Raw genomic sequence first — 16,931 nt, forward strand, 5'->3', positions numbered from 1 at the left:
GCGTGGCTTCGTAGTAAAAGAGTGCAGGTACTAGACTGGCCTGCCTGTAGTCCAGACCTGTCTCCCATTGAAAATGTGTGTGTGAACGACTCTCGCTGTCGTCCGGGTTCACAGGACCACCAAGGAAGGACATTCTGCTGAGCAGGTTTAGACTTCTTTTATTTTTTCAAATAAATCTGTGTCTTCTTTCACCGGGCGCTTTTCAGCTCCGGCTCTACCTGCTCGCTCTTCCGCTTGCTTTCAGCCTTCCGCGTCGTCGTCTGTCTCTGGCTCTCCGCCTCTCGCGCTCAGCATCTGCTTCTCGCCGTCTGTCTCTCGCTCTGTGTCACGCGTGCTCCTCCTGCACCACTGGCTCTCCACCTCCTTCTTCCCCGTCGTTCTCGGCTGCCGTCCTTTTAAACACTGAGAGGGGATTCATTGATTGTGCCCAGCTGCCCGGTCCCCGCACCTGCAGTCCATTTGGACGCGGGTCCGCCGGCCACGCCTCCTCGCTGCCATCTTGAAGCGGGCTCCTGTGTGCCCTGCCTTGTTGTCGGACTACCGGCCACGCCTCCTCGCCGCCATCTCGGAGTCGGCCCCGGCGGGGCACGCCTCGCTGTCGGTCTGCCGGCCCCGCCTCCCCACAGTGTGGCGCATTATGAAGCCTAAAATACCACAACGGAGACCCCGGACTGTTGAACAACTTAAGCTGTACATCAAGCAAGAATGGGAAAAAATTCCATCTGACAAGCTTTCAAAATTGGTCTCCTCAGTTCCCAAAATTGAGTGTTGTTAAAAGGAAAGGCCATGTAACACAGTGGTAAAAATGCCCCTGTGCCAACTTTTTTGCAATGTGTTGCTTCCATTTAATTCTCAGTTAATGATTATTTGCAAAAAAATTAAGTTTCTCAGTTCGAACATTAAATATCTTGTCTTTGCAGTCTATTTAATTGAATATAAGTTGAAAAGGATTTGCAAATTATTGTATTCTGTTTTTATTTACGAATTACACAATGTGCCAACTTCACTGGTTTTGAGTTTAGTATTTTAAAGGCGGCTGGAGAGCCAATTTTGAAATTTAATTTGTGGGGCCTCCAAAATAGAATTATTTTTTGCCATGCCTGATGCGCTTGCAAAATATGGGGACTTTTCCTGCATGTTTAAGGGCCTCAAAAAGGCCTCTAAACGTATAGAAGAAAAAACAGCCATTTCAATAGGGCCCTTGTGGTGCTCTGCATCGACCCTGTGGGGCCTGCTCCGCTACTTGGGCCTTAACAGGGACAGGCAAATTCACCAAGCAAGGGCCACAGACCACTGCACTCAAAACCTCCTGATTCTCCCCCAAAAAATAAAACGAAAGAAGGCCTAGTTGTTATCTACATGGGCAACATTGTAGGTCAGTCTTCTTTCCATATTTCAAGAAAGCACCCCAAATTTCCAGAAATGTTGTGGAACAACCATTCAATGTCACCTTAATCCTTTCAATTTGAGGAAATAAAGAACATCTCCAATCCATCCGTCGCCTTCCAATTTAACACGATGAGTTGCCTCTAGCCAACAAAGTCGTGAAGGATATTGGGATTCTTTTGGGATTTGTTGAGGGAAGATGACAGAGGGGCTACCCCAAATAGTCCACTGAGAGGATTCAGTTCCATCTTTTCACCAATTCCTAAAGACAAAGTATTAAAAATGTCTGGTCAGTAACTGCACAGGGATGGACAGAGCCAAAACATATGTATCATCAAGCTGGTGGGGACTGTTGACAACCATCACATGATACAGCTATTCCACCAGTCAGCTCGTCGGACCTTGATGTAATAAGTACTATTTATTAGCTTGCATTGAATAATGCTTTGTCTACCACAAATACAATACTTATGTATTCTACAAACCCCAAAACCAGTGAAGTTGGCACGTTGTGTAAATGGTAAATAAAAACAGAATACAATGATTTGCAAATCCTTTTCAACCTATATTCAATTGAATAGACTGCAAAGACAAGATAATTAATGTTCGAACTGGAAAACTTTATTTTTTGCAAATATTAGCTCATTTGGAATTTGATGCCTGCAACATGTTTCAAAAAAGCTGGCACAAGTGACAAGAAAGACTGAGAAAGTTGAGGAATCAAACACTTATTTGGAACATCCCACAGGTGAACAGACTAATTTGGAACAGGTGGGTGCCATGATTGGGTATAAAAGCAGCTTTCATGAAATGCTCAGTCATTCACAAACAAGGATGGGGCGAGGGTCACCACTTTGTGAACAAATGCGTGAGCAAATTGTCCAACAGTTAAAGAACAACATTTTTCAACGCGCTATTGCAAGGAATTTAGGGATTTCACCATTTATGGTTCGTAATATCATCAAAAGGTTCAGAGAATCTAGAGAAATCACTGCACGTAAGCAGCAAAGCTGAAAACCAACATTGAATGCCGTGACCTTTGATCACTCAGGCGGTACTGCATCAAAAACCGACATCAGTGTGTAAAGGATATCACCACATCGGCTCAGGAACACTTCAGAAAACTACAGTTCGTCGCTACATCTGTAAGTGCAAGTTAAAACTCTACTATGCAAAGCCAAAGCCATTTATCAACAACACCCAGAAACGTTGCCGGCTTCTCTGGGCCCAAGCTCATCTAAGATGGACTGATGCAAAGTGGAAAAGTGTTCTGTGGTCTGACGAGGCCACATTTCATACTGTTTTTGGAAACTGTGGACGTCGTGTCCTCTGAAACAAAGAGGAAAAGAACCATCCGGATTGTTACAGGCGCAAAGTTCAAAAGCCAGCATCTGTGATGATATGGGGGTGTATTAGTGCCCAAAACATGGGTAACTTACACATCTGTGAAGGCGCCATTAATGCTGAAAGGTACATACAGGTTTTGGAGCAACATATGTTCCCAGCAAGACAATTCAAGACACATGTTACAACAGCGTAGTTTCATAGTAAAAGAGTGCAGGTACTAGACTGGCCTGCCTGTAGTCCACACCTGTCTCCCATTGAAAATGTGTGGCGCAATATGAAGCCTAAAATACCACAACGGAGACCCCCGGACTGTTGAACAACTTAAGCTGTACATCAAGCAAAAATGGGAAAGAATTCCACCTGAAAAGCTTCACAAATTGGTCTCCTCAGTTCCCAAACGTTTACTGAGTGTTGTTAAAAGTAAAGGCCATGTAACACAGTGGTAAAAATGCCCCTGTGCCAACTTTTTTGCAATGTGTTGCTGCCATTAAATTAGTTAAAGTTAATGATTATTTGCACAAAAAATGAAGTTTCTTAGTTCGAACATTACATATCTTGTCTTTGCAGTCTATTCAATTGAATACAAATTGAAAAGGATTTGCAAATCATTGTATTCTGTTTTTATTTACGAATTACACAACGTGGCAACTTACCTGGTTTTGGGTTTTGTACTTTAGATCTCTGTCCAGCTCTCCTCAGATGACTCCTCCCTAGTCACCCTCCCAAAGTGACTTCACTGAATCAAGAACATTTTGGTTTTATAAACGTGTAAATAATCTTTTCAATAGTTGGAAGTGGTGTTAAAAACACATTTAAAGTTATGTCAATCGGTAAATCTAGAAACCTAGGGAAAGTATTACGAACACAACTGCGGCGGATCTGTAGATATCTAAAAAAGTGTGGATTAGAAAGTGAAAAGTTATCACAAAGTTGCTGGAAAAAGGCAAAAGTGTTGTCAACGTATACATTTTTAATGTTGTTGATCCTCGGACTCGACCACCTCAAAAAGGCAATATCGGCAAGAGGTGGAGGGAAGGCACGATTTGGGGGGATCTTTTTTTAACAATACGACAGTTCTAATTTTTCTCTACTATTTTAATGATACTGTGAATGTAACTGCTTTAAAAAGTGTCAATTGTATGATGCAATATGATGTTTATATTCTGTACAGTTCTTCACGAAGTTCTCACGGGGAAACGTTTTTGTGTCGGGTCTTTTAAATGTCCGGGGTGACACCGGAGTACGTTTTGTCTTCTCATCTGAGTGGTGTTTTTGCCAAACACACACACACACACACACACACACACACACACACACACACACACACACACACACACACACACACACACACACACACACACACACACTCCCTCACACACACACAGTATGCAGCTGCCTTCTCACTCAGTGGAAGCAGGTGTTTGTGTGTCTCGTGGGCTTTGGGGGGAGTTTTTGGTGCGGTAAAATTCCAAATGTGAAAGTCTGCCTGGTACTCATGCACACACATCCACATCCCACCCCCTCCAAAACACACTGATAAAAGTACATTAATATCATAAGCAATCCCACTGAGACTTTAGAAGGGGTTTTTTTTTTCTTCCTTTTTTAGGGTGCAGGTGGATGGATGGGGTGGAGGTAGGCGGCGTGAAATGTCTAAGGCCCCCTTTTAGCGTGCATGACCACAAAGAAAAACAAGGACCCCCAAAAGACTGAATGTTTGTATTTTAGGAGCACAATGAGAAACTACATGTTACTTTTCACAGAAACTAAGTTATAAAAGGAGCTTGTATGGTCAATGCCATAGTAAATAGATTCACACAGGAAATACAATTTCCATATGAGTTGGGAAATTGTGTTCGATGTAAATATAAACGGAATACAATGATTTGCAAATCCTTTTCAACCCATATTCAATTGAATGCACTACAAAGACAAGATATTTGATGTTCAAACTCATAACATTTTTTTTTTTTTTTTGCAAATAATAATTAACTTAGAATTTCATGGCTGCAACATGTGCCAAAGTAGTTGGGAAAGGGCATGTTCACCACTGTGTTACATGGCCTTTCCTTTAAACAACACTCAATAAACGTTTGGGAACTGAGGAGACACATTTTTTAAGCTTCTAAGGTGGAATTCTTTCCCATTCTTGCTTGATGTACAGCTTAAGTTGTTCATTAGTCCGGGGGTCTCCGTTGTGGTATTTTAGGCTTCAAAATGCGCAGGTCTGGACTACAGGCAGGCCAGTCTAGTACCCGCACTCTTTCACTATGAAGCCACATTGATGTAACACGTGGCTTGGCATTGTCTTGCTGAAATAAGCAGGGGCGTCCATGGTAATGTTGCTTGGATGGCAACATATGTTGCTTCAAAAACCTGTATGTAACTTTCAGCTTTAATGGCTCCTTCACAGATGTGTAAGTTACCCATGTCTTGGGCACTAATACATCCCCATACCATCACAGATGCTGGCTTTTCAACTTTGCGCCTATAACAATCCGGATGGTTCTTTTCCTCTTTGGTCCGGAGGACAGGACGTCCACAGTTTCCAAAAATAAATTGAAATGTGGACTCGTCAGACCACAGAGCACTTTTCCACTTTGCATGAGTCCATCTTAGATGAGCTCAGGCCCAGCGAAGCCGACGGCGTTTCTGGGTGTTGTTGATAAACGGTTTTCGCCTTGCATAGGAGAGTTTTAACTTGCACTTACAGATGTAGCGACCAACTGTAGTTACTGACAGTGGGTTTCTGAAGTGTTCTTGAGCCCATGTGGTGATATCCTTTACACACTGATGTCGCTTGTTGATGCAGTACAGCCTGAGGGATCGAAGGTCACGGGCTTAGCTGCTTACGTGCAGTGATTTCTCCAGATTCTCTGAACCCTTTGATGATATTACGGACCGTAGATGGTGAAATCCCTAAATTCCTTGCAATAGCTGGTTGAGAAAGGTTTTTCTTAAACTGTTCAACAATTTTCTCACGCATTTGTTGACAAAGTGGTGACCCTTGCCCCATCCTTGTTTGTGAATGACTGAGCATTTCATGGAATCTACTTTTATACCCAATCATGGCACCCACCTGTTCCCCATTTGCCTGTTCACCTGTGGGATGTTCCAAATAAGTGTTTGATGAGCATTCCTCAACTTTATCAGTATATATTGCCACCTTTCCCAACTTCTTTGTCACGTGTTGCTGGCATCAAATTCTAAAGTTAATGATTATTTGCAAAAAAATAAAAGTTTATCAGTTTGAACATCAAATATGTTGTCTTTGTAGCATATTCAACTGAATATGGGTTGAAAATGATTTGCAAATCATTGTATTCCGTTTATATTTACATCTAACACAATTTCCCAACTCATATGGAAACGGGGTTTGTATATAGACCAGGGCTGTCAAAGTCAATAAATTATCTATGGCCCTCGGGGATGATATTTGATTAGTATTAGAACCGTCATAAACATTACTTAAATCATTAAAAAAAAATGTTTACAAAATACAACACATTTGTATGCATATGTAAATTTATTCAGTTATAAACATTCATTCACTTTCTTCTTTCCTTCATGGATCTAAACTTTACCGCTGCCGGTATTTTTTCCTACATTTTTACTGTAATATTTTCAGAATGTGTTTGTTCTACTTTTGTCCAAAGTAAGACAAAGAAAACAATCTGATTTTGTCTCAATTTTTTTGTTTTAATGCCATGATTTTAATAGTACCGCCCGCGTGTGCACAGATTTTCCTCCATGCGGCCCCTGAGCTAAAATGAGTTTGACACCCTTGATATAGACAAAGGGTGTCCAAATGTTTTGACTTCAAGAACCAAAAGGAAAATGTGAAAAGGTGTCAATGGTCCGTGGGCCAAACAGTGAGTGAGTTATCAGCCTCATACTGCCATGTGTACTGTACGAGGTAGTAGAGATTGTAACACAGTCATGTGTCTAATTCACTTAACATGCAACGCTGCATCTTTTATGTACATTTTTAACCAGTCAAAACATTCCAAAAGGTAATTTTCTCTAATTTCCTCCTAAATATTTCATCTGATTGCTTTCAAACTTTACCGGGACAGATTAGACACCTGGAGGATGCTAAATTGGAAAGTGTTTAGGTTTTCACTATAGGAAGTGGGCAAAGCATGGCGCCCAAGAGTATCCTTCTCCATAGAACGTCACAACTTTACCGTATGGCAGGGCTTTCAATTTCAAACGCAACTTGTTGGCATGTAAAAAAAAGAAAAATCTATAGATTTTACGATAAAAAAAAGAAAAAAAAGTGGCAGCACAGTCATTAGAATTTTCCTGTAAAATTTACAGTACTTTTTTTACACCAAATTACTGTAAATCGAAAGCTGTACCAATGTTTTTACAAAAATATTCTGGTGACTGAGTGGCCAGTTTACCTTAAAATCTTTGGCCATTTTTTTTTTACAGTGCATTACTACAAATTGAACAGTACCAATGCAAAATTCTGGCGACTGAGCTGCTACATTTTTTTTTTTACTGTGCATTGCTGTAAGTGGAAAAATGGTACCACTGATGATTTTCCGGTAAATTTTAGGTGACTGAGCTGCCAGGTTTTTACAGTAAAATCGGACTTCTTTTTTTTTACACTGTAGCCTTGTAGACATACAATCAATGGTTGTACAGCTTTGAAAGAGGTCAGTATGAATATGCATTACATTTGGCCAAACGAAATGACACGACGGCCATGTGAAACACTGCCAGTTTTCTATGGATTTAAATGTAAAAGAAATCTCACAAAATTCCCAGAATTTAGTTAATGATCTATTCCCGGTATGCCTTTAAAAATATAAACACCAAGTTGCCGAGTAAACTGTAAAAGCCTTGTGGAACTCCACCAGTTTTTTTACTGACTTAGTAGCACAGCTACAGCATGAGCAGACCAACACTAATGATGAATAATTTCCATCATACATACAAAAAAACAAACAAACACAAGTTTGTTGTAAGAACAACACACTTTATTTTCTAGGCAGTATAGAAAAGTATAAAAACGTGAAAAACTTGGCTGATAAATGCTTCTTAAAAAATTTCTTTAGCACACACACACTACAAATAAAGTATAAACTTGCATTTTCCTTTTTCTTTTAAAAAGAAATATTGACCGCCTAAGTGTTTGAAATGGGCTACAGCAGTCGCGTAAAAAGAAAAAGGAAAGTGCTGATTGAATACGCATTACACAAAACTATTCAAAGAAATGTTCAAATACAACAGCAACATACCATGCACAGTCGCTACTGTTTTATAAAATATCAGTGTTTAGTATTCTCTCTCTTTTTAAAATGGAGAAAATTCAAGTGCATTTTGATGAAGCTTGTGGTTTTGCACAAACAACCTCATTTGGTAAACACACAAACATGTAGATATACTGTAGATACATATAAATTGTTTCCATTTAAAATGTTTGTTCATGGAATGTTTTTTTCAGGAAATTAAAGGTGACAATGTGGTAAACGGTTACGGTAATACTAGTAAGGTTGTCCCTTTCTGCTGCGTAAAACCTGACTGATAATGCAGCTTGTTCAGTAGTTTTAAGTGTCTTACATTGGCACACGCACCAAACACTTGAAATTTTTGGTAGACCCGTTACAGCCTTTAAAACAAAACAAAACAATATCATTGAATCAAGCAAACAGGTCAGTTTTCAATGCATTAAAGATGCCACTGGATAATGCTAAGAGGGCTTAAATACTTAGAATCTTCCAACACTGCTGCATTGGCCAATTGTCGCAAACAAAAACATTTATAAACAGCAAATAAATTAATCAACTTGTTCTTTATATTAATATCAGATATTCAGAATTAACAAAACAGCCCGATGCGAATGACATAACTCATGTTCCCCCATTTACATTTACATTGACGACAAGACCAAACATGAAAAACCCAAAGCAATTAACTATAAATAAAAAAATATATAGTCTTTGGTTGGCTGACCCGTGGGACGTGGAGCCTCTCCCAACTTGTATCACAGCAAAAATGACCACCAGTCTTATGTGACGTTTACACGACCAGCGTCCTCGTCGGGAAGGCCTTGATGTACTTGTGGCTCTGCTCGACTGCCAGGACATGCGGCTCCATTTTGACCCAGGGGCTGAGCTGCAATCGACCAGAAGATAACGTTCAGATTTGTTGTTTTTTTTTAAAACCAAGATGGTGGTGACTATGTTACGATACATACCAGTGGTTGGTTGTTGGTGGCTCTGTGAGGGAGGTGGTAGATATTGTGTGCATCTTCACTGAGTGATGGAACTGTGATTAAGTCCTGATTGGATAGAGAAAACATGAACTTAGTCCTTGTGCATCGTATGTTTGTTTTGGACATGCCTAATACCATCACATGGTTACATTTGCACAACCCAGCATGTCCGAATAATCTTCCTCCTTCCCTGCCTCTACTCCTGATAATTCATACACAGCACATCTTCTATATGTAGACACTTACATTAGTTTAACGTTTGTCACCATTTTCAAATTAAAGAAAAGGGAATAGGGAATGTGAAACAATTGATAGCTTATACCACATCATTTTATGTGGCCGTGAAAACCCCAAAAAAGTGTCAATAAAATACTTCTTTTTTTTAACTAAATGCATTTGATCTTTCAATTTTCACAGAAAAAATGCATATATTTTAAGCTTTAATATTATCTTAATGCCAAATATAATTTCATTATATTATATAATGTATTACAATAATATTTTTGTAAAGATAAAAATAGTTAATTATCTGCTAAAAAAAATCTAATAATCAAATGCATAGGCAATTGTGTAATAATATTGTGAGGTGATGATACATTTATATAAGGTGCTGTCAAATGGTGTTTTTTTTAATCAGATGCATCATATTTGAATGTCAATTAATAATGATTAATCACGGGGTATTAACTGCATGCATAATTTAAATTAATTTAAAAAACGTAGCCCTCTGAAGGCAGCAATTACTGCAATGTGACCCTCCATGAAAATGAGTTTGACACCTCTGGCTCATGCAGTGCATTTACATACTGGCATAGCTAGATTAGGTCCGTTTTGTAAGTTTGCTGTTATAAATCATAATGTCATGTTATGTATTTTGGTAGGTTAGGATCTAATCACTTACTGGTACTTCCTGTGCAGGGCCGTTTGGCGAGAAGAGCTGCGTGTGAAGGTCTTGTCCTTCCCACTGCATGTAAGGACTCCTCTCACATGGGGACTCCACCTTGGACAACAAAAACATGTATGTAAATATATATTTTATTTCAGACCCAGGGGGATCCATATCACATAGAAAAATCCAGACAAAAAGTTACATTCTTTTAGACGAAAAGAATATTGCGGGTAAGATATTCTTCATCTCAGTATGTTAATAATGACTGAATTAATGAGTTACATATTACAAAACTGTTGTATATACTAATTCACAGATGTCATTCTATTATAAAAAGGTCAGTAAATTATGTATATATTTGTAAAAGTTAAAGTACCAATGATTGTCACACACACACACCAGGTGTGGCGAAATTATTCTCTGCATTTGACCCATCACCCTTGATCACCCCCTGGGAGGTGAGGGGAGCAGTGAGCAGCAGCGGTGGCCGCACTCAGGAATCATTTTTGGTGATTTAACCCCCAATTCCAACCCTTGATGCTGAGTGCCAAGCAGGGAGGTAATGGGTCCCATTTTTATAGTCTTTGGTATGACTCGGCCTGGGTTTGAACTCACAACCTACCGATCTCAGGGCGGACACTCTAACCACTAGGCCACTGAGTAGGTAAACGCTCTGAAGTGGGAAAGGGGTAGGATTAAATAAGCTTTGCTTCTTCCTACTGCTTTTCGGACATGATGTAAAGTGAATGATATGAAATTGTGTGATGTATTATGCTGTAAGTGTGTTCATGTTCGAAATAAACTAAAGAAAGAAAGAAGAAGAAAGTTTTCATACCTCTTGTTTGATCTTCTTCAGAGGCGGCTGCTCGAGAGCGCACTCCATCGAATGCTCCTGCTTGATGGAGTTTACTGGCAGCTGGTCCAAAGGAGCATTCTGGAGGAAAAAAAACAGTAAGGCACCTCAGAGTTTTACGAAACATACATCAGGACATTTGGTGGGTGATGTAGTGCTCACCAGCATTTTAAGTGGTCCGTGGTCTTCCTGCAGGTCCACAGTGGACCTGAAAGGTGTGGGCGTGCGAGGGGACGACTCAAGGATGGAACGGCGGATGTTAGGTGTTCTGAACCTAAAAGGGATACATTTTTTCAATTTAAAAGTAACAACGCAAATCTGTGCACCGAAACCAGAGTCCCCGCCACTCACATGGCATTCTCCTTCTGAGGTCTGGCGGCGTCGTCCATGAGAGGCTCGCTGTCCACAGGTGAGCTCAGTGGGAGTTGCTTGCTGTCCGAGTGTTCCGGGCTCATTGACTGGATAAGAAACTGTGAGACAAAAAAAAAAGAAGAAAACAGGACGGTTCATATAAGTAAAGATAAAAATGGAAAGAAGTGGCTGTGTGGTTGGACAAAGTGTGATGATTGGCTATGATGGGCAGGCTAGAGATTGATTGGCTTCTGAAGGCCCGCGGCTAACTACCTGCGAGGGCGAAAAAGGAAGCTTTCTGACAGGCGAAGACTTGGGAGTTGAGCGGACAAACAAGTCTGTTCTGAGAGCGCTTTTTTCCAAGAAGTTGCCGGTACTGGCCTCAGCCACTGAGGCGAGGCTCTGGGGAAAGGTGGGCGGAAGACGTCGGGTCAAGGCCCACCAGTGGGTAAAAAAACTTCTGGCTAAGCTAAATGCTAACAGACAGGATTATACTGTAACATCATGTCCTGTGACAGGTGCTATGTCAAATGGAGAGCCAGCAAGTGGTGGCGTAGATGCTTACCGAGTCAAGGACAGACTCCATGAACTCAGGCATTGCACTGGAGAACGATGCGCTGTTGTCATCGCTGCTGCTGTCGTGAACCCGCGAAGCCGAGGCGCTTTCTTCGGGCAGGCAGCTCTGATCTAAAGGTAGGGTCGGGGCGGCGGCCCGGTGATGAGGTAATGACATCGCCACACCCTCTACTGTGTGGGTCAACAGGCTGTGGCTGGCCCAGCTTGGATAAGGCAAGTTGATCTGGCGGGAAAAAATAAATATTAGTAAAAGAAAGTGCAAGGGTGACAAGAAGAGAAGGGGCGTTAAAATGGAAGAAAAGCAGAAAGGGAACTGAAGATGGCAGGAGGGTGATACTCATTGTGTTGTGTTGCACAAGGGGTCGTGGACACACACACGCACACACACACACACACACACACACACACACACACACACACACACACACACACACACACGTGGTAAGACGAGGTCCTGTTTCATCACTCCTGCAGCAACAGGCCCCCCAGATGTTTCCTCCATCGTATTCACACAAAGCTAACCGCTGTCTTTTAAGCCCCCCGGGTCAGGCTATGTGCACATAAATCCTGTTGTCAAAACACACACACACACACACACACACACACACACACACACACACACACACACACACACACACACACACACACACACACACACACACAACTCACTGGTAGTGGTGGCTGTCCTCTCAGCTCGTTCTCTGTAGACATGAGCAGCATTTCGATTTCTTTCACCCTCTTCTCTTTCTCAGGGTCCTCCTCACCATAGTGTCTCTGAGCAATGACAAATACGCAACATATAGGCTGTAAGGGCTAATTCCTAATATTGCTATCTAATGGTTTTAGTATCATCACAATGTACTTCTTACCTGTGTAGCGGTGGTTCCATGCTGGGGGATGCTGAGAAAGTGCAAAGCCAAAGGGAAGGACACCTGTGTGGCCAATCACAAGCCAGTTGAGCAAACAATCTATAAATACGTCATACACCAATTTGTGTTCAACTCACTCTTTGCGCGTCCGATATGTACTGGTAGCTGAGCGGTGAATCGGGAGCAAGCTGCGTGTGACGGGACGAGTGGTGTGGGAACGTCATGAGATGGCCGCTGGGCTTAGTGTAGCCATGGCCGACAGAGAGCGGCGAGCTGGTGCCCTTTGCCGCGCTCTGCAGGTAGCCCTCCTGCTCCACCTTGCGCCTCATGGTGGAGTTCCAATGGTTTTTAATTGCGTTGTCGGTCCTTACGGGTGACACCGGGTTTTAGAAACAGAATGTTCCCTCTTTTCACGTTTTTGGACAAATCCAACAATCAATCTTACCTGCCGGGGAGCAGCTTCGCGATCTCAGCCCAGCGGTTGCCCAGCTTCTCGTGCGCCTGGTAGATTATGTGGTCCTCCTCCTCGGTCCACGAGGTCTTCTTCACCTCCGGGTTAAGGTGGTTATGCCACCGCTCACGGCACTGCTTGCCGATGCGCCCTTTCAGGTGCTTGGCGATGACCGACCAGCGCTTGGCACCATACTTCTGAACCAGCTCTATTACCTGGAGGGGGAAGAGGAGCAGGGAGAAGGATGGATGGGATGCAGATAATAAAAAAGGTGTGTCACTATGAGCTTGACACCTTCCAGAAAAAAGTATTTTCCCCCCTTCTTTATCTCTGCGTAGGTGACTGAGAACACCTGCCGAGCACCTAGGGAGTTTCCCGTGGAACGTTAGCTACCCTGCTAATCATTACAGTGGCATCTGCATGGAAATACAAGCACCCCTCGGACACGTCCAATAAACACGCACAAGGTGGTGGTGTTGTGTAACGTTTGGAGGGGAAGAGGGATTGCTGGGAAATAACTGTTGCTTAAATTGTACGAAACACTCATTGTTGGTCTTATCAATAGCTTGAGGGGAATAATCCCTGTTTTAGTCAGTCGGTGAGTTAGGAGGTCGAGAACAAAAAAAAACACTTTTAAACTATGAATTCTGCTTGTTGATGTACTATCTCTCTGTAGTTTCTTTTGTGCAATTTTACGCGCACCTTTCTCACCAATTGTATTTCTTCATGCTGCTGCACCGGTGTTATATCGCACTCCCTTTCATCCACTATTGGAAGATGTCGTCCTAAACTATTCCTTTTCAGTGCTCTTGATTCCCAGGAAATAATTAGGTTTTGTGCATTTGCATTAGTGTGTGTGTGTGTGTGTGTATGTGTGTGTGTGTGTGTGTGAAACTTCCTGTTTACACTTTCTGGTGTGTCAAACTTGATTTTTTAAACAATGGATAAGTGTACTTCCGTAAACCTGTAATTATAATCCAGTGCAACTCTAATCTGCAGGAGTTTGCTAAATGTCAATTTCAAACCAAGATAAATCCAAATTTAAACATGAACACACAATTTAACATAGATTTTCCTACAAATATTCTGCACAATAGCTGTGTTAATTTGATGGCCTTTAAGTGTTGTTTTTTTCCTTACCCGCTGGTCTTCTTCTTTGGTCCAGGGTCCTTTGATTAACTCTGGGTTGAGGACCTTTTGCCATCTGTGCTGACAGTGCACATCTGTACGGTTCTGGTGGTCACATCACAAAAAAACGACATTAACCTACGGCGCGTGCCTTATAAGTTCTCACTGTGGTGTGTACTTACGGATAGTAAATTGGCAATTACTTTCCAGTCTTCTGATCCGTGAAGTTCGACAAGTTTCTTCAACTTCTCATCCTGGACAATGAAAGGATGCAATGAGTTAAATGGTCAAAGTGTTGTGTTTTGTTCAAGCAGTGAAAGGCATACCTCTTCCCTTGTCCAGCGCGTTTTACCAAGGTGGCGTTTACCAGGCTTTGCCATCATGCCGTCATAATCGTGTTCGTACAGCTCAGCCTCTTCCTCATCCTCCTCACTGCTGTAAACACTGAAATACATAGATCAGACATGACCACTTACACTTTTAAATAATAACAGTTACTTCTTGTTTTATCCTTATTAATGAGTACTGTACTATGAAACACACACACACACACACACACACGCACGCACACACAGAACCAGTCATTCTTGAAGGTTTGGGTGCAGGCATTTAGCCAAGACACCCACAAGATGTGGAGGCAAAGGGGGGGTGATTTATGGATGAACAGGTTCTTATGTTTTTGGTTTCTACAGATACTGGGATTGGCACATGCAATCGTAATTTCACAAGCCCGGCATGTTCAGACCTGCAGCCGGATTGTACACTGGGCGCGCGCGCACACACGCACGCACGCACGAACACTTCAGCCAATCAGAATGTAGAGCAAGCACCATGTGGAGGAGAGGTAAGGTATTACAGTGTAACAGGTGAACAGGAACTCCACTTCCCGATCAACAGCTATTCAAGTGTTTTTGGACAATCATGATAAGTGTTATGTTCAGCACATTAATGGTTGACTTGCTGCCCACAAATACCTCCCGCCCTTTCCATCCCACAATAACTTGTTTTCCTTTACTGCACCTGAGATTTTGAAAAAAACTATACTACCCTTAGCGAGGCACCTAGAAAATAAGGTTGGTCTTTCTCAGCAGAAACTTTTGAGTGGTGATCCTGCTGAAAAGCCCTGATTGGTGTGATTAAGATATTTTTTTTTTTTTTTTTAACAGACTAATTTCTATTATGTAGGGAAAATTGAGCAAAAAAGATAAGTTATTGGATATTTTTTGGGGGTAGATATCAGATAATCTCTAAATTGTTTTTTTATGTACAGTATCTATCTTACATGTTTTGTATTAGACTGACTTGCACTAGATAAAAATCTGACTTAATATAATCTGTCAGCCCAAATAGAACCTGTTAAGTGTAGTGGTAACGCAAAACCACAGAGACGACCAAAAACCCTTCATTTCATTATTATTAATCAAAGTGCATAGAAATGTTAATGATAACGAGGCTATCTGCAGGGGAAAATGTGGTTTTATTCTACAGTTACAGTGTGTGGAAAAGCAAGACTTTGGTGATGCAAAAAATAAGTTGCAGACCTTTGCTGGAGTAAGACAAATGTGAAAGTGAAAATGACCTGCATACAGGGTGTACCCCGCCTTCCGTCCGAATGCAGCTGAGATAGGCTCCAGCACCCCCCGCGACCCCAAAAGGGACAAGCGGTAGGAAATGGATGGATGGAACTCTTACAAATGCTGTTGGGCATACTTGCTTAGAGTGCGTAGACACACACACACACACACACACACACACACACACACACACACACACACACACACACACACACACACACTCACACACACTGCAGCCAATCAGAATGTAGAGCAGGCACAATGTGGAAGCCTCAGTGCAACAGGTGAATGGAAGCACCGCTCATAAAATAAGTGTGCTCCTCTTTCCTAATGAAAAGGCACAACCTCCTCTTTGAAGGTTTTCGTTAACTACATTCCTGATTGACTTGCTCTCTCACCCACTTGTATGGGAAACAATTGACAATTGTCGGCAGTCATCTTTGTAAGTGTGAAAGTGAAAACGCGGCGTCCTTTGAGTTAAGGTGACTACTGCAATAAAAACGTACAGTATAGGCATGGGTTATCATTTAACAGATACGCGCACGACCACGCACACATTCATTCATTCAGGGTTTTTTTCGACAGCGGGAGCGCGCACCAGATGACCACCACCTGTCAGCGGCGCGCGCGACCCGAACCCCCTCCCAAAAAAAAGCCACATCAGAACAATATCTCTTCTGGAACGTTATGAAGGAAGAAGCAACGACGACATGCTATCTTAAAATAACAACTAAAAAAAACGACAAGTGTATTTCTGTCCCTGTGAGGTTAGCTAACCTGTTCCTGGGCCGCCGAGTCATGTCAGTCACTTTCCCCGGTGTGCTGCCTCTCACGCTGCTTCTGTTCAATCGTACTTTCACTATCAGCGCCGGGTTCGTTCTCCCGGTAAGCAAGCAGGTTGACATTAATTTAAACTCCGGCAATACTCCGCTACAACAGCTCCTCCTACCACCACAAACACACCGCCCCCCGTCAGCCCCGGTAAAATTGGCGCTCTATGGGCACGCATGCGCAGTAAAAGTTGTCGCGTTACACTACTACACTCGCGGGAATTGACTAAAATCTTAATAACGGCGTCGCCATTTAACTTGCTTACTAATAAAGACATCACCTCAATACAAATGCTACAACGCAACATACAAACGTGCATGCACCATCAACTTCTCAACCGGGTGGTGCTATAATTTACGAGGCAGTCCGTGAATGCACCACACGCGCTCACTGTTAAGGCGCGTTTAAGGCAGCTTTGTCCGCGCTCAACCTTTTTTTTTATTTCTTTTT

The 16,931-nt window shown here is 42.1% G+C and overlaps 1 protein-coding gene across 2 annotated transcripts; it reads right to left on the reverse strand.

Moving 5' to 3' along the window:
* Positions 1 to 7,730: 7,730 nt before the first annotated feature.
* On the reverse strand, positions 7,731 to 16,591 carry myb (v-myb avian myeloblastosis viral oncogene homolog). Of its 2 annotated transcripts, XM_061929213.2 has the most exons (16): positions 16,428 to 16,591; positions 14,403 to 14,520; positions 14,259 to 14,330; positions 14,089 to 14,181; positions 12,943 to 13,163; positions 12,635 to 12,863; positions 12,498 to 12,560; positions 12,298 to 12,402; positions 11,618 to 11,851; positions 11,326 to 11,454; positions 11,053 to 11,171; positions 10,864 to 10,975; positions 10,684 to 10,782; positions 9,861 to 9,959; positions 8,942 to 9,025; positions 7,731 to 8,859 (listed from the first exon to the last, which is right to left on the reverse strand). In XM_061929213.2, exons 1-16 carry the CDS (start codon positions 16,553 to 16,555, stop codon positions 8,764 to 8,766), a joined length of 2,001 nt encoding a protein of 666 aa, XP_061785197.1. In that variant the 5' UTR covers positions 16,556 to 16,591; the 3' UTR covers positions 7,731 to 8,763. The 2 variants fall into 2 exon arrangements, with proteins under 2 accessions (XP_061785197.1, XP_061785198.1); XM_061929214.2 differs by lacking the exon at positions 11,326 to 11,454.
* Positions 16,592 to 16,931: the final 340 nt, after the last annotated feature.

This window comes from Nerophis lumbriciformis, linkage group LG34 (genome assembly GCF_033978685.3).
Source record: "Nerophis lumbriciformis linkage group LG34, RoL_Nlum_v2.1, whole genome shotgun sequence".
NCBI classification, from domain to species: domain Eukaryota; kingdom Metazoa; phylum Chordata; class Actinopteri; order Syngnathiformes; family Syngnathidae; genus Nerophis; species Nerophis lumbriciformis.

Coding starts and splice junctions, on each gene's coding strand:
- myb (XM_061929213.2), bottom strand. CDS start 16,555: ATGTCAACCTGCTTGCTTACCGGGAGAACGAACCCGGCGCTGATAGTG. Junction 14,182..14,258: donor TAATTGCCAATTTACTATCC/GTAAGTACACAC, acceptor TGTGACCACCAG/AACCGTACAGATGTGCACTG. Junction 9,960..10,683: donor TGAAGAAGATCAAACAAGAG/GTATGAAAACTT, acceptor TTGTTGTCCAAG/GTGGAGTCCCCATGTGAGAG.